Below are 21,837 nucleotides of genomic sequence, written 5' to 3'. Positions count from 1 at the left end.
GTCCGAGACATGCGACTAATGAGACAGTCTTCTTTGTCGTCGACAAACTCTGTCCCGTTTCCGTTTCCGAGCCCCCCGCCACCCTCGCTCACCTTACGGACGTTACGCAGCGTGCCATGTGTGTGGGCCGACACAGTCGACAGGACTTGCCAGGACGGAATAAGCTTTCCGCCTCCAGCTCACACGAGCGGAATCGCGCGCTCGACGCCACTACCGCTCGTCCGCGGTGTCGCCGTGGCGCGAGTACATCTTGTACTCTGGCGAGCTGGCAAAGTCAATCTTGCCCTGCTCGACCTGTTTGCAGGTGGCGGAGGTTAGCATTCGGGCGAGGGAAGCAGAGGGCTCGCTACACCGTTGCCACTTACATTCCCGCCACTCGAGGTCCTGCCAGCGCCGGTCCCACCCCAGCTTTTCGGCCATGATGTCGATGACCTTGGGCAGGGCTTCGAGCGACGCCTGGGCGTTGAGGAAGGCGAGGCGCGTGCGGCGGGCCAGGACGTCAGACGGCCGTCTGGGCGTACTCGTGCCGTACGGCGTAGCGGACCTCACCGTCGACGAACGGGTAAGGCTGGGAGATGCGCTCGCCGCGGGCGGGGACGCGCTTGTCGGTGGGACGGCAGAGAGCGGCGACGGACCAGGCGCGGTCGCCGTAGCTCTTGGTGAGGTGGCTGGCGGCCTCGGTCTTGATGCCAAAGTGCTGGATGATGTTGATGAAGAGCGTCTTGCTGAAGCTGTGGGCGCCGACGAGCCGGCTGCGGACGAGGGACTCGGTGTTCTTGGCCTTGGGGTCCCGGACGAGCGGGCGGAGGCCGGACCAGACGGCGAGGACATCGCCCCGCCGGACCTTGATGTCGGGCGAGAGGTAGTGGCTGATCTCGTTGAGGATCCACTCGACGGGCCGCTCGTCGAGCAGCGGATTCGGCGCGACGGACGCCGGCTCGTCCGTGGTGCCGGCGATGGTGTTACCCTGCCAGGGCAAGAAGAAGATGACGTGCCCGTCCGACGTCGAGGGGTCGATGAGGCCCGTCTTGGCCGGTCTCTTACCGTGGCGCCGCAGAGCCTCCCTCGGCGTCCTTGCGCAGGCCCGTGCCCCTCTTGTGGTTGACGACGGTCGCCCCGTACAGCGCGGCCGTCATGGCGATGGACACATTCATGCGCGAGTCGTTGTGGGCGCCGTCGTAGTACACGAGGGCTCCGACGAGGTCGCTCCGCTTCAGCATGGATAACGCCTCGAGGGCTTTGCTCCGGGTGAGGAAGTAGGAGCTCTCGATGCCCTCGCGGCCGGCGAGCCAGTCGTAGCACTTGGTCTCCCCGCCCAGTAGTACGGGGCCTTCCACTACCGGTCAATCGGGAGCACGATCGGGAGCCACATGCTGAGGTGCGGCGCCGTCTGCAGAAGGTACTTGCGCTCCTTGAGGGCCTCCCTGACCAGCTGGTACTGGGAGTAGTCGAGGTTCCACACGGCCTTCTCGAGGTACTGCTCGTCGCGCGACCTGAACCTCGGGAAGCGTGGCAACCTGGACGTGCCGTCGGCGCCGTAGATGGGCGGAGGCACGGCGGCGGCCCCGAAGCCGGGGATGTCGCGGGGCCGGTACGCGTCGTACACAATGGCACCGGGTCGCACAAACGGGGCCATGCTGCTGGCCGTCCTAGCGACACCAACTGCGATCACCAATCCGGGGAAGCTCTGAACAAGGGCAGCCAGCGCTCTCCGAGCTTGTCAGTCTTTTAGAAAGCACAGTTAGGTCACGGCGGATGCGATGAGGGGGCGGTCGTTGGAGAACGTACAGACTCTCAAATACAGAAACAAGCCTGTCTCGGCCCGAATGACCCGGGGCAGCCAGCAGCGGCTGTGGAAAACACGAGGGATGTCTGGTGTGCCGCGTTCGTCCAGCAGCCAAAGGTTCACGCAACGGTAGGTGGGAAACGGGCAAGCCGCCAATCGATGTGATGGGCCGGGCGCGGAGCGTCGCAGGCGAGGTATTAGACGACGACCCGCGGCGGCGGGACGGGCAGGGTCTTGTCTAATGTACGCGGCCGCATGCCGCTGTGGCATTTTGGGGTAATCGACGGAGCAACGCGGTGCAGAGACATCAGCGCCATTCAGCCAAGATGAAGGCGTATCGTACCAAGTCTGCAGCAGCGTTCACTTCCTCGGTCTTTTCCACGTTTCGTCTCGATACCGTTTGCCCCGGTTTTCAAGCTGCATCTCCCATCAAAAGCGCTCCAGCCCCAGCCCCGGCTGTCATCCATCTCCATTCCTCCTCCATGTCGATCCCCAAGTACCGACGGGGGCACACACGGGCCATGTCGATGCTTAAATCCCCGACATGCCTGATCCGGCAAGAAATGACGTCAGAGGCCCCACGGAGCGGGCCCCTTAAAGCCCACCACCTGGTTCTCCTAAGCGAGCGATGCTTTGGTGGCCTCTGGCGAGTACATGGACAGCAGCTCTGATATGTGCATATGCAGGGGGGACTGACCATTCCCGGCACGGAGCGCCCCGGACACGCGTGCTTCCTTGACACCTTTGCGACAGCCACGTTCAACGGCCGATGCGACAACGTTGGGCAACGATCATGGAATACACTGAGCGTTTATTGTGCACAAATTGCCGCCTACCTATCCCTAACAAGAGCTATTCTGGGTATCTATTCATGCTTCCTCCCTCAAAGTGGCACAAACGAAACCAACCCTAGCCACCATGACGCCAAAACAGACCTCAAGCCCCATTACCGGCTGCCGATGGCGATGGTGAAGAGCTCGTCCACAAACGTCGTCGCATCGTTCACCCGGTCCGCTCCGGCGTTGGAGCCCTGGGTGCCCCTGCCGGCGTGGACATTGGTCCTCACCTCGGCCACCTGCAGCGTCCGCATCTCGATGGCGCCGCTGCTTGTGCTGTTGCTCCGCCCGTTGTGTCTCTCCGCCCCCGCCGGTTCCACGCCCATGCCGCCGGGCATGCTTCCGGGGTGCTCGCTTGCTCGCCTGTCCATCATCGTCGGCGTGCGTCGATGGGACGGGTTCACTTCTTGAGCCGCCGTGTCGTCGGCGTTGGAGACCTCGACCCGGATCTCTTCTGACACCATGATGCCACCAAAAGCCGACGACTGGTTGCCCGCCTCGTGGTTCGTATATGCAGGCGGCGCGGTTTCAAAGCTCAGGGTACCCGGCGACATGCCCTCGCTGTCGCGGCGTCCCGACCAGAGCTTGAGCGTCGAGCTCGACTCGTTGGAACCGGATCTCGATGACGAGCGCCCAAGCACCGTGGGGATAGGGTTCCCCTCCGAGTCGACCGGGTGCGCCGGGCTCGGCTTGCCAAACCTGAGAATGCGCGACGAGATGCGGGATTGCCTCCTGCTGTGCATTGCTGGGCTGGGCTTCTCGAGAGGAACGGATTGGAGGACGGGCGCGAGCTCGCGGTGCACCGATTGCGTGAAGGCGAGGTGGCGCGATGCCTCGCGACCGACGAGCTGGTGGACCTTGAAAAAATTCAACGGGATGAACTCGCACTTGGGGCTGGTGAAGTTGACGTGGATCGGGATCACCAGGCGGAAGACGATCAGGCTCGTCGGAGGCAACGAGGAGTCCTCGTCGGCGGCCTGGGACGGCGGCAGGGTGACGACGGTGCTGGTGAGGATGGCGTCGTTGAAGATGGGATCGTCGATCCAGGCCCGCAGTGCGTCGAGGCTGTCGGTCAACTGGGCCGCGAAGTGCGCCTCTCGCGTGCCCACGTTACTCAGGGACGCCATCCTCCGGCTCATGCCGAGGGCCGTCAGCCGGTCCAGTTGTCGAAGGAAGTCCAGATGCCACTGCTCGATGCGGTCAAGGGGCATCTGCACGCTGGGCAGCAGGTTCCGGGCGCCGCGGCGGACGGCGACGTCGAACCCGTAGCTGCCGACGCGGGCGCGGATACCGAAGAAACCAAGGTGCACGCCCGGCTCGAGCTGGTTGTTGTCGCTGACGTACGCGGCCATGTTTTGCAGCTTCGACTCCAGGTCCGCCGACTTGATCTGCATGCTGGTCCCGATGATGTTGCTGACCTGGCGGAGCTCTGCGAAACGGTAGCCGGCGGCCTCCAGCCTCTCGATCTCTCGGTCGGTCTGCACGCGGCGGACCAGGAACATGAGGGACCCTCGGCCAAACTCGTGGTGCCGGCGGCGGCCAACGCCCTTCTCCGCGAGGTCGACGCTGTTGCTAGTTGCCTCGACCTTCCTCACCGTCCCGTCGGGTCGCAGGACGGGTACCTCCTTTTCGTGTCCCGGGCGTTCTCCGCTGGCGCCGGTGGGTAGAATCTCGTCCCACAGCAGGCCGACGGAGGTCAGGTGCTCCTTCATCTTCTCGGCGAGGCCGGCGGCGGCGACGCAGAAGAGCTCGCGGAAGATGACGTCGTAGTTTTCGATGAGCTCGCCGTGCTCGTTGATTAGCTGGATGCCGGCGCGGGTGTCACGGTCGCGGCCGCGCCTTGGGAGGTGGGCCAGGTGGTTCGCCATGCCGCCGACAAGCGTCGAGATGCCGGACCAGTTCCGTGACGCCTGGAACATCCACAAGAAGAGGGGGTGGGCGATGCTGAAGGTGTCGCTGGCGTTCTTCTCGAGGAACGTGTCGGTGATCTTCTCCGTCGGGACCAGGCCGTCGGGGTTGACGAGGATGCGGTTGTGCTTGTCGAACACCGCGGCCGCGAGGACCACCTGCTGCGCTTTACTGGCGTAGCGTCTCATGATGCGGGCCGTGTAGATGGCCGTCCCGCCCATGACGAAGCAGGCGCCGATCGACTGTTAGGGGCGTTAGTGACTCGCGGGTTTCTAGGGAGGCGGCAGCGCCGGCACGGCACACTTACCAGACAAATGACGACGATGACAGTGGTGTTGCGGGACAGCTCGTTGCTCCCGGTGTTGAGGCGCACGAGCTGGTACTCGGTACCGGTGGCGGCACACCAATGCATGCCGGAGACCGCACCGGCCAGGACGACGGAGCACGCCGCGCGCTTCCACCAGGACGTGGTCCAGGCCGCGCGGAAGACAAAGAAGAGGGCGAGGGCGACGATGCTGGCGGCCACGGCGATGAGCGCCGCGCCGACGACGTTGACCGGGTTGTAGATGCAGACGTAGTTGTCGATGGAGTTGTTGCCGAGGTAGTGCATGCCGCAGATCGCGGCACCGGCCAGGACACCTCCTACACAAACCCGCCACCAAGAGACGGTGTTGTTGATGCCGACGGCGACGAACGCGGCGAGGAGTACTGCGATGGGGACGAAGAAAGACAGCGCGGTGAAGCCGCTCGAATACGCGATTTGTAACTCGGGCTCGCCGTCGGCCAGGTCGATGGCGCGGTTGCCGATGAAATGCTGCGGGCGTGTTAGAGAACCCCCTTGGGGGAAAGGGGATCCGACTCACCATGCACCAAATGGCGATTCCGCCCATCGTCACCGCGGAACTGACCAGGAGTAGACTGTTGCAAGTGTAAGCCGAGAGCCGCCGCGGAGGACGGCCGAGGGATTTCCTACTGGTTAAATTTGCCCTTGGGCGAGGTTCGTCTGTTCAGCAGCTCGAGGGTGGACGCCGCGCCGATCAGACTGACGGCGAAGCTGAGGGTGATGAACCCTCCATTGAACTCTCTCGGGACCACCTTCCCGTGATACCTGGCGAACAGGTCGTCGATCGCTGTAGACATGTTGGCGGCGACTGACGGGGAGAAGCCACCCAGGTAGTTTCGTTCTCGAATGTCTCTCTCTCTCGATGCGCGACGACCGGCCGACTTGTAGATATATCTTTCGACTCGCGTGGCAGGCCGGGGAATGAGCAGGCCGTTGGTCAAGTTAAAGGAGATCAGGGAGGGCGTGCTTCCTCAGCAGAGACTGGGGGTCCATCGAGGACATATCAAGGGTGTCAGAGTAAGACAAGAGAAGAAGTGGCGGTTCGGGACCGGCGGACATTCTGGCGCGACGCTGGGCCATGGAGAGTTGCCTTCGCGAACGTCTAGCTGGAGGAATGATTCCCACCCCTTCTTTACCCTTACCGGACGCAACAACCGTCGATTAGTGTCGAGGCAACAATTGCAGACCTGCGCGGCGGGCCTATGCCACGTCTGGCCAGGGGCCGGGTGTTCCTGGGCTCTTTGGAGCTGACCAACTCGACTGCATTGAGGGGCGGTGGGTTGTTGGTAACGAGCAGCCGAGCCGATCAAGATCAGAACAAGCCTCTTTTCTTCATGGGGGCTAGTCCCCTCTGATGGTCGCCGACCCTCGCCCTTGTCGTCTAGCTCGGGCCCCCGTCCTCGGTCACCTGTTGGCCGTGACGGCAGAGGGCGCGAAGAGAATCTGACGCAGTAGCGGGGTGTTCTACGCGGACGGCGTGGAGATTGGCTTGTTTCCTGATCCAAAGAAAGAAGTGCTTGATCAATTCTGTTACGACCGGCGCGGCTTGGGGCCGCGAAATTTGACAGAAGAGACAGGGGATTGACCTCTGCGGAATCTCCACACGAAATCCCATGGGACAATGGGAGAAGAAACGACATCCGGCCATGGCCAGTCGCCGTCTTGGGAAATGTCGTAGACATGCAGGACGAGACATCGGCCAATAGCCACCAACCTCGGATCGCCACCGACGGGCATACGCCGTCGACACGGTTGGCTTCCAAGACCGCCAAGCGACCGCAGACAAGCGGCTTGAGAGACAAGGCAGGGTCAAGGGAGATGGCCCAGCACCCCATCACCGCTCTCTACTGCGCTGGGAGGGCAGCAGGACTGCAGGTGCTGTCCGACAATGACTTTCACGAGTTGTTTCTGTGAGACGCCGCCTAGGTTACTAGCCCCAGCGCCACGGCTGGACGTGTTCGAACAAACGGTTGGCTCAGGAATGCTAGCCTGGGCGCCGTTCCCCGCAGCACGGCCCAGAGGCGAGAAACACGCGGGAACAGACGAGATGGTTCGTAGGGCGCAGTAATAGATCATGGCCACTATCGAGAAGGAATCGGGGGACGGATGGCAATCTTTGGGGGATGCATTTGGTCCGTCCAAGAGCAACCACAGACAGGCTGTTCGCATACTTTGAACGGGAGTCTGGGGGGAGTTTGGACGAGATGGATGCAGATAGATGGCATGATCTGCACTCATCCCTGCGAACGGACACAGGGAGGATGGGGGGTGAGAATGCGGCCTGGCAAGCGCTCGTCCGTCTTCGGGACAGCAAAGACATGCGGCACGCTCATTCGCTAGCAGAGATGCAAGCTGCGGGCAGTGGGCAGGTTTCCGGCCGATGGACTTCGCTTATCCTGCATTCGTTTCTTTTTCCTGTAGTGCCGCCAGCCTGGGCTTTCAGCTGGGCCCAAAGCAGCAGCAGCACTTACATAGTATCTGTCAACCTAGGCCAGTCAGGCCCAGCCAAACGCCGTGCTTCGTGTTGGCTGCGCGTCCTCGGCACGTCTAGATGCTAGCCTCGATGCGTATCGTCCGGACCGAATGGTGGTGGCCAAAGGCGACGTCAAACTGGCAGTCTCGTCCCATGTTCTGTTTTCAACAAGTTCGAGTCCATCTCGACTCGGGATCCTGTCCGGGGTTGTGCGCATCTCTGCGCCCTAGCGTCCCTCCCGGCAAGGATTGACAGGAAGCTCTGTCTCTTGGTGTAACACGGACATAAATCGATTGCAATCGCGCCAGGCTTACGAGCCAGCGAGCGCCACAGATGCCAATTTGGCTCGTCCACACCCTCTCGACGACGCGCACATGCGGCGCGAGAGCAAGGGGTGCACACCATTCATCATCATCATCTTGGCATCATCTGCTACGGCTAGATGCGCCATGCGGCTACGGCATACCATTCGACCCTGAACCCTGCGGCCCCTACCCTGGTTCTGGGGAACACCAAAGCCTCGGGAAGGTCATGGCAAGGGAGCGGATGCCGACAAGGAATGATTTGCAAAGCTTAATGGTCGTGAGCATGACAAACTAAGAGTGCGTGCCACTCCGCCCAACGTCACTGCGACTCAACTCTGCCTGCCTGACTCAAAGCGGACTCACTCGCCCTTCACTAGGCCTCACGATGAAATGTAACGGCCCTTCTGCTGTTGGCGGCGCCTGGTGCACCATTCGTCAGGCAACTCGCGGAGCGATTCGTGCCATCAGCCCTAGCCAAGCAGGCTTGCTTTCACGGCGCGCTGAGCGACCCGGTCCCCGGGCTGCCATCACGGTTGCGCCGTGGCTTGCTTTTGTTTCCAGGGCGCATTCTGCGGCCTAGGTGTTGGGCTCAGCCGGTCATCCCATGAGCTCATGTGGCCATCACGGAGCCGCAGGTGATTTACGATGCAAGGAGGAAGAAAAAAGCAAGGAGGGTGACGGGTGGGACGACGTACAGAGTCGTCTAGAAAGGCACACTGAATCCAATGTCTCGGCTGGCGGTCCAGCTGCTGGTCGGGCAAAGGACTGAGAGACGAGCACACCTGCGACGGGCCGCCCTCTCCCAGCCAGCAGCCATTTGCGAAACGCTGCCCTGCCTGCAATACGCTGTCGCTCCTCTACCGCACCGATCTCACCTCTTGCTGATCTTGCTGCGGGACTGGGGACGGAGGGGACACAGAGCGGAAACGCACCGAAGGAGCGGCGAAGGCTGACGACGCACAGACTTGTACGGCACAGATGTTTGTTGCCAGACAAGCAGCATATGCTAGCTTGATAGTCACCTAGAGGGATCGTCCTGCTGGAGAAAGAGGACGCGGCCGGTCGACGGGGCACCACACTGTCGTATCCAGAGGCTGTCATTCGCGCTCCCGCTCTCTCAAGTTGGTCAGAACTCGGATTTGCCTTGCAAGACGCCCATTTTCACCGCCGTGGGCGTGTTCCTCCCTTTCTTTTGCTAAACGGTGAGCGCGCGCGCCACTCTGTAGGGAGAGAAGGCAAAACATGGCTGAGAGAGCCCCTCGTGCCATGTGTTCGTCGCGCTTAAACGGCCAGCACCTTTTCCTGGACATGAAGGGATCTGTCGGCCCTAGTGTTTTGGCATGTCCAGTCTAATCGCACTAGCATCAGGAAAACAGCTGAGGGAGGGAGGCGATGGCGGAGTTTTGCTGGCGTTTTTGTGCGCGCACCATGGCTCCCCTCGCTAGCCAAGTTGGGCCGAAGAGTTGTCGCCTCCGAATGCTGTTTTCTCAGGCTAAGATGAGGGCCAACCAGACATGGATGTTGGCGAACTCGAGGCGCAAAGTGAGGCCATTGTCGCTCGAAACGATTTGCCCCATCGTCCTACTCCCCTCCATTGCAGATTGGCTCCCATGAGAGCGAATCTGCAAATATAGCACGGTGTTTGAGAGCCCCCCTGAGCTAGCGACAGGCCGGCGCGAGGTCTGACTCCGGGGCGGTGCGCAAGGTGGCCCGGACGTTCCGGTCGTCTGAACGATGATCGGTCGCGAGCCCATCTCGAGCCGCTTCCCTGTCTTACACGAGACGACAGCTGACCAGTAATGCAACGCAGACATGTCGGTGCACCAGCGCATCTTCAATTTCGCCGTGCCGCGGTCGTCTCCATGACTGAGCACCTGATTGATTGACACTGACACACTGACACTGAATGACTAGTACTTGTCGAAATGAACTGCTTCTCCCAACTCCACACGCCAACCCAAAGACACCATCTTGGGTAACAGGCGCCCCTCTTTGGCATCTCAGACAATGGGTCTATTGGTTGTATCTTGCGGCGGAAAGACCGTCGCTTTGTCTGCCTTGAAGGCATCCAACGGCGGCTGTTTCGAGTGGCTCGCGAAACTAGAGATCCGAGCCGAGGCAAGAAACATGTCAAGCCACCCACTCAGCTCGCTCACAACGTTAATGTAGCCGAACAATCCGAAAAGTTTCTACTGTTTCCAATGGGGCGTCAAAGAAGAAATGAAACAGAAAAAGAAAACAGGGGGATGAAAAAAGAATCTGCCAAAAGAGTCTAGATGCGGTGGCTGCGAATAACGTCGACCGGCGTGTCTCTCTAGCAGTAGTTGACGATGCCGCCACAGTGATGTTGCAAAAGCTTGTTCCTTATTGTGTGTGACAACCGAGGCTTCGCAGAAGGACAGATGAAAGCGAGACATTGGTAGATGGCACAACTCGCACTGATCAAGATGTCCTGTTGGATTGTTTGTTATTCCAAATGCCACAGGTCTCAGGCCCATTTGTGTGAGACGGCCTCCCGTTGCACAGCGAAGCCATTGCGACGGTCAGACGGCCATGCCCAGAGAGGAACACAGAATGCTGTGTTGTCACTGAGCGGACTAGCCCGCTGCCCGTGCTTGTAAAGCTCGACGTGTGGGAGGCTGCATGTTGGCGAGGGTGATGCACTCGCCATTGCATCCACGATGGATGATTTCGGTTACGACAGGGGTGTGCCGGAGAGGGCCCGGGAAAGCAGGGGTCAATTCTGCGGGGACCGGCCCCGGAGGTCGGAGGGGGGCCGGTCGCTTCTGCTGGATTAATAATTGCCCGAGTCCTGATAAGGAAGCCCAGGGAAGGCCCCGAACGCGGGGCAGATGCCCCCCGCCGTAGCCCATTTGCTGAGAAAAAAAGTTGCAGGCCAGCGGGCATGGTGGGGTGTGCGCGGCATTGCATCACTGATTATCTTGTACGGACAACCGATCGCACCCGGACTCGCACGCAACGTCCTCGTCGAGCATCTGCAACCAAAGTAACGACCCCGCGCCTGCAGACTGAACATTTGCCGGCCCTCCTCTCTCCTGCTCCGACGCCTCCCTCTCCAATTGATCTCACCTGGGCGATTCCAGCTTGCGACCGAGGAACCCCGCCGTCAAAATGCCTCCATCGACCGAGGCGCCGTCTTCGGCGGTCCAGGTGCTCCCCCTCACGCCCTTCACACCCGACCTCTACGAGCGCGCATGGTGCTCCGTACCCCATCCGACACTCCCGCTCATCGCGACCGCCTACGGCAAATCGGTCAGGATCTTCTCCCTGTCCTCCCTCTCCTCCCACAGCACCCTGACCGGCGGCCACACGCGGTCCATCCGCTCGGTGGCCTGGAAGCCCAACCTCCCCCCCCACCAGCTGTGCCTCGTCACCGGCAGCTTCGACTCCACCGCCGGCCTCTGGCGCTGGGACGGCGAGCTCCCCTTCGCGGGCAACGACGAGACCTCGGCCGCGGAGCCCCTCGAGATCGACCTCAGCGGCGCGGCGAAACGGCGCTCCTCCGACGCCGACAGCGACGGCGAAAAGGACTGGGAATTCACGCTGGTCCTCGAGGGCCACGACTCGGAGATCAAGGGAGTCTCCTTCGCCCCCTCGGGCGCCTACCTCGCCACCTGCAGCAGAGACCAGACCGTCTGGGTGTGGGAGGACGTGGGCGCCACCGAGGGCGACGACGAGTGGGAGACGGTCGCCGTGCTCAACGAGCACAACGGCGACATGAAGGGCATCGCCTGGTGCCCCGACGTGCCCGGCCGCAACTCGCGCAGGCGGTACAGCGCCGACGTCCTCGCCAGCGCGAGCTACGACAACACGGTCCGCATATGGCGCGAGGACGGCGACGGCGAGTGGGTGTGCGTGGCGGTGCTCGAGGGCCACGACGGCACCGTCTGGGGCGTGCAGTGGGAGCAGAAGCCGAGGGACGATGGCGGCTTCCCGCGCCTGCTCAGCTACTCGGCCGACCAGACGATACGGATATGGACCCTGCAGGTCGACGACGAGGACGACGACGGGCCCGGCGCCACCTTCCGCGGCGGCCTCGGCGGCATCCCCAACACCATGCGGAGGTCGCTGCGCGAGGAGTGGGTCTGCACGGCGGTCCTGCCCAAGGCGCACACCCGCGATATCTACTCAGTGACGTGGAGCGCCACGTCGGGCATGGTGGCCAGCACCGGGAGCGACAGCGTGGTGGCGGTATACCGCGAGGACAAGAGCGCGGCGGCCGTGGACGACCAGACGAACGGCGCGGCGGCCGCGGCAGGGAACCCCGCCGAGCTGCCGGCGGGGTCGAGCAAGTGGCGCGTCGTGGCCGAGGTACCCAACGCTCACGGCCCGTACGAGATCAACCACATCACCTGGTGCAAGAGGTACGATGCGGCATGCGAGAAAAAGGGGGTCGAAGAGATGCTGGTCACCACGGGAGACGAGGGGCTGGTCAAGCCTTGGCAGGTGGTCGTGTCATAGCAGACGCAGCGGGGGAGGGGTAGACAACCTTGGCTTTTGAGCGAACGAGGACGGAATGCACCTAGAGGATAACCCATTTGGCAGCAGTATCGGCCTGCTTGCTTGCTGCCGTTCAAGACGTCGCCGCCTGGGCTGTAATCAGGGGTCATCACATCTACACCCCGTTTGACGGACTAATTAGACGCTGAGGGCGTGTCCTGTTCGTGTCTGCTAGACATAGGTGCCGTCCGGCTGCGGCTTGGCGAGAAACATGAAGAGCTACGCAACACAAAGGGTGTAGCCCTTGGGGAGTAGTTGTAGATCCTAAGGATTCTCAACAGTGCGAGAACATAGGAAACCTTTATAGAATCACCTACCAGCAAAGACTAGCAAGTGTTTCTAGTGAGCGTATTTCTTACAATGTAAGATTACTCACGGCTCTTGTCATTTACCCTGAGAGTATTTAGCATATCTAGGTCAAACAGTCCTAGTTAAAGCAGCAGGTTAGCCAAGGTATCCTCACGTGACGTGTATCCGAAAGCCAATAGATATATATATACCTTATGAGAAAGTCTCTCTGTACTAAGCAAAACCATGTAATTCACTTTGAGTAATATCTAGCTAGTATAGTACCTATAATAAGATTGTAAGGCAAAACGGTGCGTAGGCCATAATTGTAACAGCACACAACTCCCCTAGCCAGATGACTGTGCGTCACAAGGGCATATAAGCAGTGTTGACAGCAGGGCTTGCACGCGTGCAAGCACTGACGGATCTTTTGGGTCATTTGGGTCAATTGGTCATAGTCACAGAGTCTAAAGGTCCTTGTCGCAGAGCGTCACTGTCAGCGCTCCGTTACAATAATGTTCTTATGGCGCTCTCTACGTTTAGCAACTAGCAGTATTGTAAGGTAGAAAAGTATTAAGCCTAGACATTATAATCAAAAGTATAAAAACGTCTTATAACATTATTATAAGGTAAGCAAAGGTGTTGTAAGCTATTGTGAGCTATAGAGTATTTAGCCAGTCTTTTGTTAAATCTTCTACTAGGGAAAGGTTAACTATGGATACCTACACTTAACTTGACCTATCTTTGCTTGTCTCACTGTGTGTTGTTTTGTATTGCTTAATTGCCCTCTGTTATTGCTCTGTTTCACTGTCGCACGGCGTCACTTCGCGACGCCGCCGTGCAATCCGTGAATCAACCTTTGCAGCCGACCACGCTCAACCTCCTCTTATAACAAGAATCCAGAAATTCCGACGTCGTGCACATCCTCCACTGATGCTCGATAGCCCAGAATACTCTCCTTCTCAGCACAACCAGCTACGCCGCGCTCCGAGGCCCACGACGCGATGTCTGGAGTCAGTTATCTGCGCAGCTCGAAGCCGCCGAGGGCATTCCGAACTACCGTGGAATCGGGTCAACTACCTGGTGCAATATACAGAGGTCACATAAAAAATGCACGCGGGGACGAAGAAACGAGCAACCAGACCAAGCTAGATGACTTTTCCTGGGTATTCTGTCTTATTACTCCGCTACAAGCCAGTGCTTGAACCAGTGGTCAAAGTTTTGAGAATCCTCCATCACATTCCACATGATAGCTCTCGATGGACCGCGGAACGTCACCGTGAAGTCCTCAGCGCGTTTCACATGGTCGGAGTCGACGAACCATAAGGCATAGTCTGCCAGGTTGAACATGACGGCGAATCGCTGAGTATGCGACCTGACCAGGTGGATCTCGTCGTTGCCGTCCCGAAGCTTGACCCACTCGTCGCTTGCGGGCATCTGCAGGGTCAGCAGATACTCCTCCAGCAGACTATGGGGCTGCCGCAGATGCGTCTGATTCCACCGGACGGCAACAGTATCCGCCAACGACCAGATGGCTGCGCAGGCTGGCACCTGGTCCCCTGTCGGCAGCATCGAGACCCGGATGTTGGCACGTTGGATGATCCAAGTGAGGACGGCCAAGTTGGTGACGGGGCTGGTGGCCAGGTACTCTGTGAGCCTACACATGAGGGCGAGGAACTGGGAGCCGCCGTTGCTCCATGTACCCTGGCCGCACAGTGAGACTAGTGCCACGAAAACGGAAGCTATTGGCTGCTGCCCGTAGTCCTCGTCTTGTTCTTCGCGGCCGTTCCATGTGCCAAGAACAACCCACGGCCTGTGGTGGCCGTCGATGGCGGCGTCGGTTTCCTCCTCGAGCATAGCGTCCATCAAAGAGTCCCACTCTCCGAGCTGACCTCCAAATAGGAACTCTGCCTGGACGTGCTGGTCTCGTCTATGGCGCCTCAACTCCTCGCGGTAGTCGCGCCTGTCTTCTTTGCTGATCTTCTCGAGGCCTGCGTAATTCGCTTCGAGCGTACAGTTGCGGGTGACCTGCTTCTTGAGCTCGTCGTCTTTCGTCTGAAGCTCGACCTTCATCGTCTGAAGATCGGTATTCTTCGCCCGGAGTTCAGCCACCATTCTGACATGGTTGCCGAGCAGCTCGCTTTTTTTTAGCTTCGAGAGCTTTATACCCCTTCAGATCATCTTCGAGCGACTTGATACAAAAGTCTCGCGCCTTGAGATCGCTGTCAAGCAGGTCCTTCTCCTCCCGAAGCTTGGTGTAAAAAGTTTGAGACTCGTGGAGAGCATTTGTCATGGTAGACAGGGTCTTTCGAGTCTCTTCTTGGTCGTTCTGAGACTTGCTTAGATCCGCTTGAGGCTTCTCGCTGCGAAGCTGAACCTCCTCGAGAGCCGTTGTCTTGCTGGCCAGTGTTGTATTCTTAGCATCAAGGTCAATTTGAGCCGTCGCGAGATCCTGCCTGAGCTGGTCTCTCCCCTGCTGCAACAGCCTCTTATCCTGCTCAAGCTTGTTGCGTGAGCCTTGAGCCTGTTCGAGGGCGGCCGCATAGCGGACCAGAGACTGCTTGGCTGTATCATGCTCGCTTTGGGCTATCATCAGATCCCAAGCAAGCCGGCTCTTCTCTGACTCAAGCTTGTTGCTTGACGCCTGAGCCTCCTCCTTGGTTGCTTCATGCTCGCTTTGGACCGCCGACAGATCCCGCTCAAGTTGTTCCTGCTTGGCACTGATGCTGTCTCTGTCGCTCTCGGCGGTCTCCAGCTTCTTCTCCAAGGCCTGAAGGTCGTTCATCTTATCAACCATGCCGACGAACGCCATTGCCCATTGCAGCAAATCGACGGTCATCTCTGTTGGAAGCTTGAGCGCGATCGTCCCCCAATTGTTTGAGTCTTGGTTTGACTTGACTGCATCCCAAATCTCTTCAATGGCCCTTCTCAAATTCTCGTTCCTCTCGCATTCGTGATTGAGAGCAACTTCCACCTTTCTGACCCTTGTCAACAGCGCGTGCCCTGTGAGGTCATTCGAACCGTTGAGAGGAGAGGCTACGACCTATCGAATCCTAGCGCTTCCGCGTTGTCTTCGAGGCTGCTTCGAATGTCCCCCAGCAGGGCTAGTGCCTCTGCAATGAGGTTCCCTCCGTCGACGGGGCATTTCTTGGGGTCCGGCTGCGCAATGAGCTGCATCTGCGGAAATACCATAGGTATGATGAGTTTGACGTTGTCAGTCGTTGTTGAAATTGATTGTCGTTGACGTATCTCTTCTTATTCAAGGCGCGGCCTAGGGACAACGAAAGTGAGAGTTGAAGGCAATGAGAGAGATTTTGTTAGTTGTGAAACCCAAGAATTTGGTGCCTATTATGGAAATGGAAGGAGGCCGGGGTTCACAATAGGGAGGCGCGGCGCTTGACAGCTAGTCATTCTTTCCTTCTCCCTCTTTTTTTGTCTCTCTCCTTATCGATTCTTCAAACGAGCCAAACGAGACACCCTGGTCGTGCGGTATCACGGCCCTCATCAATAAGTTGTCACAGCTGCGGCTGCTTCGGGTCCACGTGACGACGGCCTTGCTCAAGGGGAGAGACGTGATGAAGCAGTTCAGTGCTTCGCTCGTGGATGCGAGAGCCCTGGAAGGCTTCCAGAGCTTGGAAGAAAATTACACATATGCGACCTTCGCAACGGGGTCATTGGGATGTTTTAGATAGCAAACCCATTGAACATGTGAAATATAAGACACATCAACCCCGTCTGTCTATTTTCGTGCTCTGTAAACCGTAATATCAAACTACGATGCCCGGAAAGATTTGCTTGACAATGCCGTTGTGAGTTGGCTTAGATAGATGGCTTGCTGTGTTCGTGCAAAACAGGTCGCCCTCACATTGCGGCTCAGTTTGGCACCTGCCTTCGTGCCTGCCTTCGTATGGTCCGAACCCCACTGAAAATTCCTGCCTGTTTACGTCTTCTTTCTTCTTTTCATCATTGGAACAATCTTCGAAAGCCAACTATTCACAGCCTTCACCCACATCGCCCGAACGTTGTACTACACCATCAAACTGCAAGATGGCCCCGGCCAATGTTCTCGAGCAGAAGTTTCCTCGCACAGAGGACCGCAGTGCCTTTATGACTGCCAAGTTTGCCGTCCTTTTATCCGAAGAGGGTGAATTCGAGCAGATACTCGCGGAGACACAAGAGAGAGCCAGCGCTCGAATGGTCAGCAACAACTTTGACGAAGACGTGTCTGAATACTGGATCAGATGGGCCGTGGACGGATGGGCTTGGGGACGAGCTATGAAACTAGTTAAGACTGCCTCTAGTCGCCGGCATGGACCGCTGACTTACCCTCTTGTGGTTCCGCTTCCAAAGCGAGAACCCTTTCCGTGGACCGACTCTGAGCCTCCCTAGAAGGCCCAGAGCCCCCCCGACGATGTGGCACACTGGCTCACCAAGCTCAAGAAAGACAGAGCCATCATTGCCAGCCTCGATGCCGCTGAGCGGAAGGCGCCCAATCTCCCCATCATGGACGAGCTGCCTTTTTGCAACCCCGATCCGAGCGACATGACTCCACGGGAGCTCCGACAGGAGATCTGGGACTCCGTGTTCCCGGACACACCCACTCCTAGCCAGGGCCGACCCTTTGAGCTCGTCATGTGCCGGGGAATCGATTACGCTGCTCATGTCGTTGGCAACGTCGGGCTCAAAAAGTTGCTTCCCCGGGCGGTCCGAGTGTGGCTGGTCGACAGGCTCATTCCTGATGGGAAGATGACCCAGGCCATGGTCTTTGGCTACCATCGAGGGTCAAAGACACCAATTTGAACCGGTGTTCGCTGGCAAGTACCTATGAGCTCGCTGACCACTGGGTTGATCGAGTGATTGCCACGAGTACGAGCACACCCATCAGCGACGCGTTTTGCAACGTGACATACCTGCCCATGTTTGCTCAGCAGGCGTCCGGAGGACTCGCGGACGTCGCCGGTGACATGGAAAACCTGTCTCATGACAAGCCACAGGATGTCAAGATCATGTCGGACTGGCACACGGGTGCTGGCAGAGCTGCCCGTCGTATCTCTGAATAGCTAGACAAAAACAAGCACATCCCCCCCCTCGACCGTACCATCATGCTGCGCGACTGGTGCAAGAACAAGCACGTCACCTTTGAGAGCATGACACCCGATGAAATGAGACTGGCGTGTCACCGCGCCTGGAACACCAAGATCGAGGAGTGGAAGCGCGTAAAGGATCCGCCGCTGTGCCTGGGGTGGGAGGATGAACGGGACTGTGCATCCATCGTTGCTGACCCGGCAGCTCTTGACAAGTTAGACAGGCCCTTGCTTGTTGTGGATTTGCAGTAAATATAACACGTCTGATGACCAGTACCCGAACTAAGGAAACGTGAACGATATTTGCTCTCGATCCTCTCTGCCTTGCGTCTTACTGCGACTTGTAACCTCTGTGAACATAGTGCTATGGGACATTAAGCGTGCTAACAATAAAGGAAGAAACATTGAACATTGAAACCTTGGTCAAGTAACAAACATGATCGTAAAACCCACCTGCCCGCCTGCCTCAGCTCGCGAAAAGAAGACCGCCTTGATCGAGAGAGGTCGGAGGTACCCGGCGGCTTGACCCCAGCTTAGGTCTCCTTTACCATCACCGGCCTGTCGCCCGAATGTGGGGCAGTATATCTGACAGCACCTAATCGATCCCGTCGCTGCCATGAGCGGCTTGTTTACCGTAGCAGCTAAATATTTCAACAACGGTTTAGCAGACGGCGGCAAACAAGACGATGTATTAAGTTCTGGTCATATTCCCTAGCAAATGCCAAGGGCTATGCTCGTAAGCTAACATATCTAAACTAGGTGTAGGCACTTTGCACGATTGACCACTGCTCAATCTACTACCTCTATCTGCCACCGGTCCCTGGGTGTTTACATCGAAGTGAGGGATGGTTAACTGCACCGGCACCGGCCCGAGAGTGCTTCATTACTTAGTCACCAGAAGGGCTAGGATGTCAAGTTGTCCAAGGACGCACCGAACCCGTTAGTGGCCAGCACAACGGTCCGGCCCCGGCCGCGGCCCAGCCGGCCGGTTCTCTCGGACAAACCCGCATTCCTCGTTGATCGGACGGCCTCGTCTCGTCCCCCGCAGACGCCGCAGACGGAAAGCCTCACCCGGACGGCTCAGACGCATCGTGTTCGCGCGGCACAGACCCCCCCCCCCCCCCAGGAGCCTCGGTCCCTTGTCGGCTTCGCACCGCTCGACCGCTCCGGCAGCCACGTCTCGCCTGCCACCCGCGGTCGGGGCACCGTGCTCCCGAGCCTTCCGGACGCCGCAGCCCGACACGAAAGCCGACCGAGAAGCTCAAGCTTCGGCTCTGCTGCTGAAACGAGCCGCACGCCCTGGCAAGACGAAGAGATACGACGGCGGCGTTTTCGCCGCCGACTCGTGTGGGAGGAGTCTGTGCCCGGCATCGGACGGTCAACCTTTTCACCTACCCGGAAGTCTAACAGTGGGTGAAGTCGCCCCCAGCACGAAGAAGCACGCCGCAGTAGGCATCCAGCCGCCCTGGGCCGAATCGGGTAACTGATCCTCCTCGGTAAAAGGTCCCATCGAGTCATTTGGCTCAAAGGCTAACGCGTTGGACCCGAAAGGCTCGACGCGATGCCGACGCCCTCGCGTTGCCAGCTTTCCCATCGCCACTGGCCATGGGCCAAGAAAACCTTGCATGTTCCATTCTCGTCCCAGTCCAAGGGCCCATGGCACAATATACGATAGACTTTTGCGGCCCTGCCCGCAACACCTCCCGGGGGACGCACGTCCGCCGAGGGGCTGCAACGGCAAGGTCTGTTTGCCGTCGCGACGCTGGGTGGTACGGGGGGGGGCCGCAAACGCAGCGAGAACCTTGCCCCTTGGAATCGCGACGGCGATGGAGGGCAACGGCCGTGGTGTTGCACTGCATATGACCCGGCGATGCTTTGCCATAGACGGCATCCCCTCCGGACGCTCATATCCGCCGGCGCCCACACACAGCAACCAAAACCTGCTTCAGTGGTGGCATTTCAGCCACGGCGATCTTGCACCACCCTGCGCGGGTTCAAACACACGCAACCCACCGTCGCGTCCCTCCCCCAGACGGCCAGCGCCGTGCAAGCGTGGGTGGCTAGCGAGCGATGGAGCGGCCGGCCCGCCGATCGTCTCGACGGAGCCACCCAAGAGTGCCAAGGTGGCCCCCGCCCGTCCCGCAACCGCCCGCAAAACAGAGTTCGACCTCTGCTGGCGTCCTGGCCGCGTACGGCAGCGATGTGCGAATTCCTCTGAGCCGCGGAGTGCGCCGGATCATCGGTGGACAAAGACGGCGGCCGCTGAAGGATCTCGCGGTCTGTCTCGAGATGGACTCGACGGCCGCCCGCCACGCTCTGCGCCGTCCGACACCAACGAGGTGGCAGGAGGCATGCGATGCGGCGCTTGTCTTGGGCGCGCCCGCGCGCTTGCGTTGATGGACACCCCAGAGCTTTCCATGTAAGTCCCGAGTCAGTCTGAAGATGAGGTTCTAAATGAGGCCCAAGTATGGCCCCCCCTCGACAGTACGTGGATCGCCGGGCTGCGCCTTGTCAGACCGAAAGGGAGGCTCTCGGATCGAAGGCAGGGGGTTTTTTACTCTCTCTTTTTCTCTTCCTGCCCTGCCTTCGCGTGAGGCTGGCGAAGATCATCGGCGCTACCGGCCTTGGGCAGCAGCGCCGCCGCTGACGAAGTCCGGTCTTTGACGTGTCTCAACAGGACCGGTCGACTGGCCGATCCGATCAGTGTCCCTGGGCCATGTGCATCCCTCGAAAGTTCTCGGCGCCGGCCCAGCACTAGCACTAGCAGAAAAAACTGTGCCGGTCATTTGGGCACCACCCAGCTCCATCGCTCGGTTTGAGGCCCTGCTCCGACGCCCGAATTCCTGGGGAGAGCTAGCGGTTCGCGCTCAGTACGTAAAACATGGCAGACATGCGCGCAGGTGGACTGAAGGGGCATCGAGAGCAGGTTTCTTGTCCGGTGGACTGTCCCAGGATAGTTCCTCCACGAAGCGTGCGCTAAGCTGTGCGACGGCAGTGCGATTGCATAAAAGGTGTGCTTCTATCGAGAGCGGAGGTTGGGCTGTCCTTGCAACCCCCACAGGTTCTAAACGCACACCACTGCTACGCACACTCCACGGAGCGGCAGCCGGGTGGTTGGTCGCCGCCGCGGGCTCCTAAATCGCCGGCGCTCGCCGGCTCTCCCCGGCCTGTGACGGCGATCCAGGACAACGCATCGCAGGACCCCACCGTGCTCGCGCGACCAGAGAGGCCCAATATGGACCCGGGAGAGTCACGGGTGTGAAGTGGGAGATTGATTGGAAGGGAAGGGGAGCGTTGCAAACAGCCCACAAAGCCGCCAAACTTGTTTCCGGGCCATGGGCGGAACAAAGGCTTGTTCCCCAATTATGCTCCAGCCCTGTGAAGCATCTAGACTCTTCATCGACCCGGCCGTCAACCACCGTCAAGCTTATGTAAGTAACGCCTCCGTCGTTTCACGGCGCTCGACGTCGCAGCCGTAGGTACCAGCGTCGAAAGGTCCAGACTCTTCGTTCCCACAGAAGAAGGTGTCTCTGTGACGCAGGATCCGCAGGAACGGTGACGCAGCAGAGGGGACCAGAGTTGTGCTACAATGTACACAGCATCGCGATGGGGCCCTCCTGTCTGCCTCGCACCGGCCGATTATGGCACGTCTGGAACCAAGGGTCCACGTCCCCGTCGCACCGGGACGCGAGGGGGACCACCTATGCTGCCACCCGCCATCCAGGTACGCATGCCTTTTGCCCTTCGGAGGAAATAAACGAGCCTTGGTCGCACTTGTGCCGGATGGAGACGATGTCAGCAGAAACAATGCACTCCGCATCGATATGTTTCGGCGGGATTGCACACGAGGGCCTGACCAAAGACACACACCCGTCTGGCAGATATTGCGCGGCACCCACAGAGCGGTCGTGACGGGCCCCGTCGTCGCTACGCAATGGACCGGATTACCGCACAATTACAGCACAACCACGCGCGCCGGAACGGTGAAACAAGAGGTCTCGGCCGTGGGGACCCGAGCTGGGCGGCCTGCAAACGGGAAACTTGGCCCAGAGACCCTATCGACCCCCCGGGACTCCCTTGCCAGGGGCTTGCTTTTGCCCGGCGCCGCGTTTCTCGTTGAGAGTTGCATAAGGGCGCATATTGCTCTGGTCGACGCCGGCCATCGTCGATTCGTTTATGCTTCAAAGCGAACAAGGCAGCGCGCCTCGCCCGCACAGCCTCGACCGAGACAATGACAGACCCTTGACGGGAAAACGACGGGGACCCGAGTCTCAGAGTTTCCCAGCGAGTGGG

The 21,837-nt window shown here is 59.3% G+C and overlaps 7 protein-coding genes across 7 annotated transcripts; 5 read left to right on the top strand and 2 right to left on the bottom strand.

Moving 5' to 3' along the window:
- Positions 1-2,732: 2,732 nt before the first annotated feature.
- Positions 2,733-5,420, bottom strand: ColSpa_09608 (single-stranded DNA-binding protein RIM1, mitochondrial; the record flags this gene model as incomplete). Its single annotated transcript, XM_049275820.1, has 3 exons — positions 2,733-4,772; positions 4,838-5,344; positions 5,394-5,420. The coding sequence occupies 3 exons, from the start codon at positions 5,418-5,420 to the stop codon at positions 2,733-2,735; spliced, it is 2,574 nt and encodes an 857-aa protein (XP_049131777.1).
- A 1,133-nt stretch (positions 5,421-6,553) lies between these two features.
- ColSpa_09607 (uncharacterized protein) lies at positions 6,554-6,787 on the top strand (the record flags this gene model as incomplete). Its single annotated transcript, XM_049275819.1, has 1 exon — positions 6,554-6,787. The coding sequence occupies one exon, from the start codon at positions 6,554-6,556 to the stop codon at positions 6,785-6,787; it is 234 nt and encodes a 77-aa protein (XP_049131776.1).
- Positions 6,788-10,783: 3,996 nt separating this feature from the next.
- Positions 10,784-12,133, top strand: ColSpa_09606 (putative D-/L-hydantoinase subunit A; the record flags this gene model as incomplete). Its single annotated transcript, XM_049275818.1, has 1 exon — positions 10,784-12,133. One exon carries the CDS (start codon positions 10,784-10,786, stop codon positions 12,131-12,133), a length of 1,350 nt encoding a protein of 449 aa, XP_049131775.1.
- A 1,506-nt stretch (positions 12,134-13,639) lies between these two features.
- Positions 13,640-15,299, bottom strand: ColSpa_09605 (uncharacterized protein; the record flags this gene model as incomplete). Its single annotated transcript, XM_049275817.1, has 2 exons — positions 13,640-14,600; positions 14,629-15,299. 2 exons carry the CDS (start codon positions 15,297-15,299, stop codon positions 13,640-13,642), a joined length of 1,632 nt encoding a protein of 543 aa, XP_049131774.1.
- Positions 15,300-16,507: 1,208 nt separating this feature from the next.
- ColSpa_09604 (uncharacterized protein) lies at positions 16,508-17,260 on the top strand (the record flags this gene model as incomplete). Its single annotated transcript, XM_049275816.1, has 2 exons — positions 16,508-16,744; positions 16,850-17,260. 2 exons carry the CDS (start codon positions 16,508-16,510, stop codon positions 17,258-17,260), a joined length of 648 nt encoding a protein of 215 aa, XP_049131773.1.
- Positions 17,261-17,562: 302 nt separating this feature from the next.
- Positions 17,563-17,796, top strand: ColSpa_09603 (uncharacterized protein; the record flags this gene model as incomplete). Its single annotated transcript, XM_049275815.1, has 1 exon — positions 17,563-17,796. One exon carries the CDS (start codon positions 17,563-17,565, stop codon positions 17,794-17,796), a length of 234 nt encoding a protein of 77 aa, XP_049131772.1.
- Positions 17,797-19,370: 1,574 nt separating this feature from the next.
- ColSpa_09602 (uncharacterized protein) lies at positions 19,371-19,967 on the top strand (the record flags this gene model as incomplete). Its single annotated transcript, XM_049275814.1, has 1 exon — positions 19,371-19,967. One exon carries the CDS (start codon positions 19,371-19,373, stop codon positions 19,965-19,967), a length of 597 nt encoding a protein of 198 aa, XP_049131771.1.
- Between the last annotated feature and the right edge of the window lie 1,870 nt (positions 19,968-21,837).

This window comes from Colletotrichum spaethianum (genome assembly GCF_022836535.1).
Source record: "Colletotrichum spaethianum MAFF 239500 DNA, contig29, whole genome shotgun sequence".
NCBI lineage: Eukaryota > Fungi > Ascomycota > Sordariomycetes > Glomerellales > Glomerellaceae > Colletotrichum > Colletotrichum spaethianum.
The sequence above is the reverse complement of the archived record's forward strand: the minus strand, read 5'-3'. Positions and strand labels throughout refer to the sequence as shown.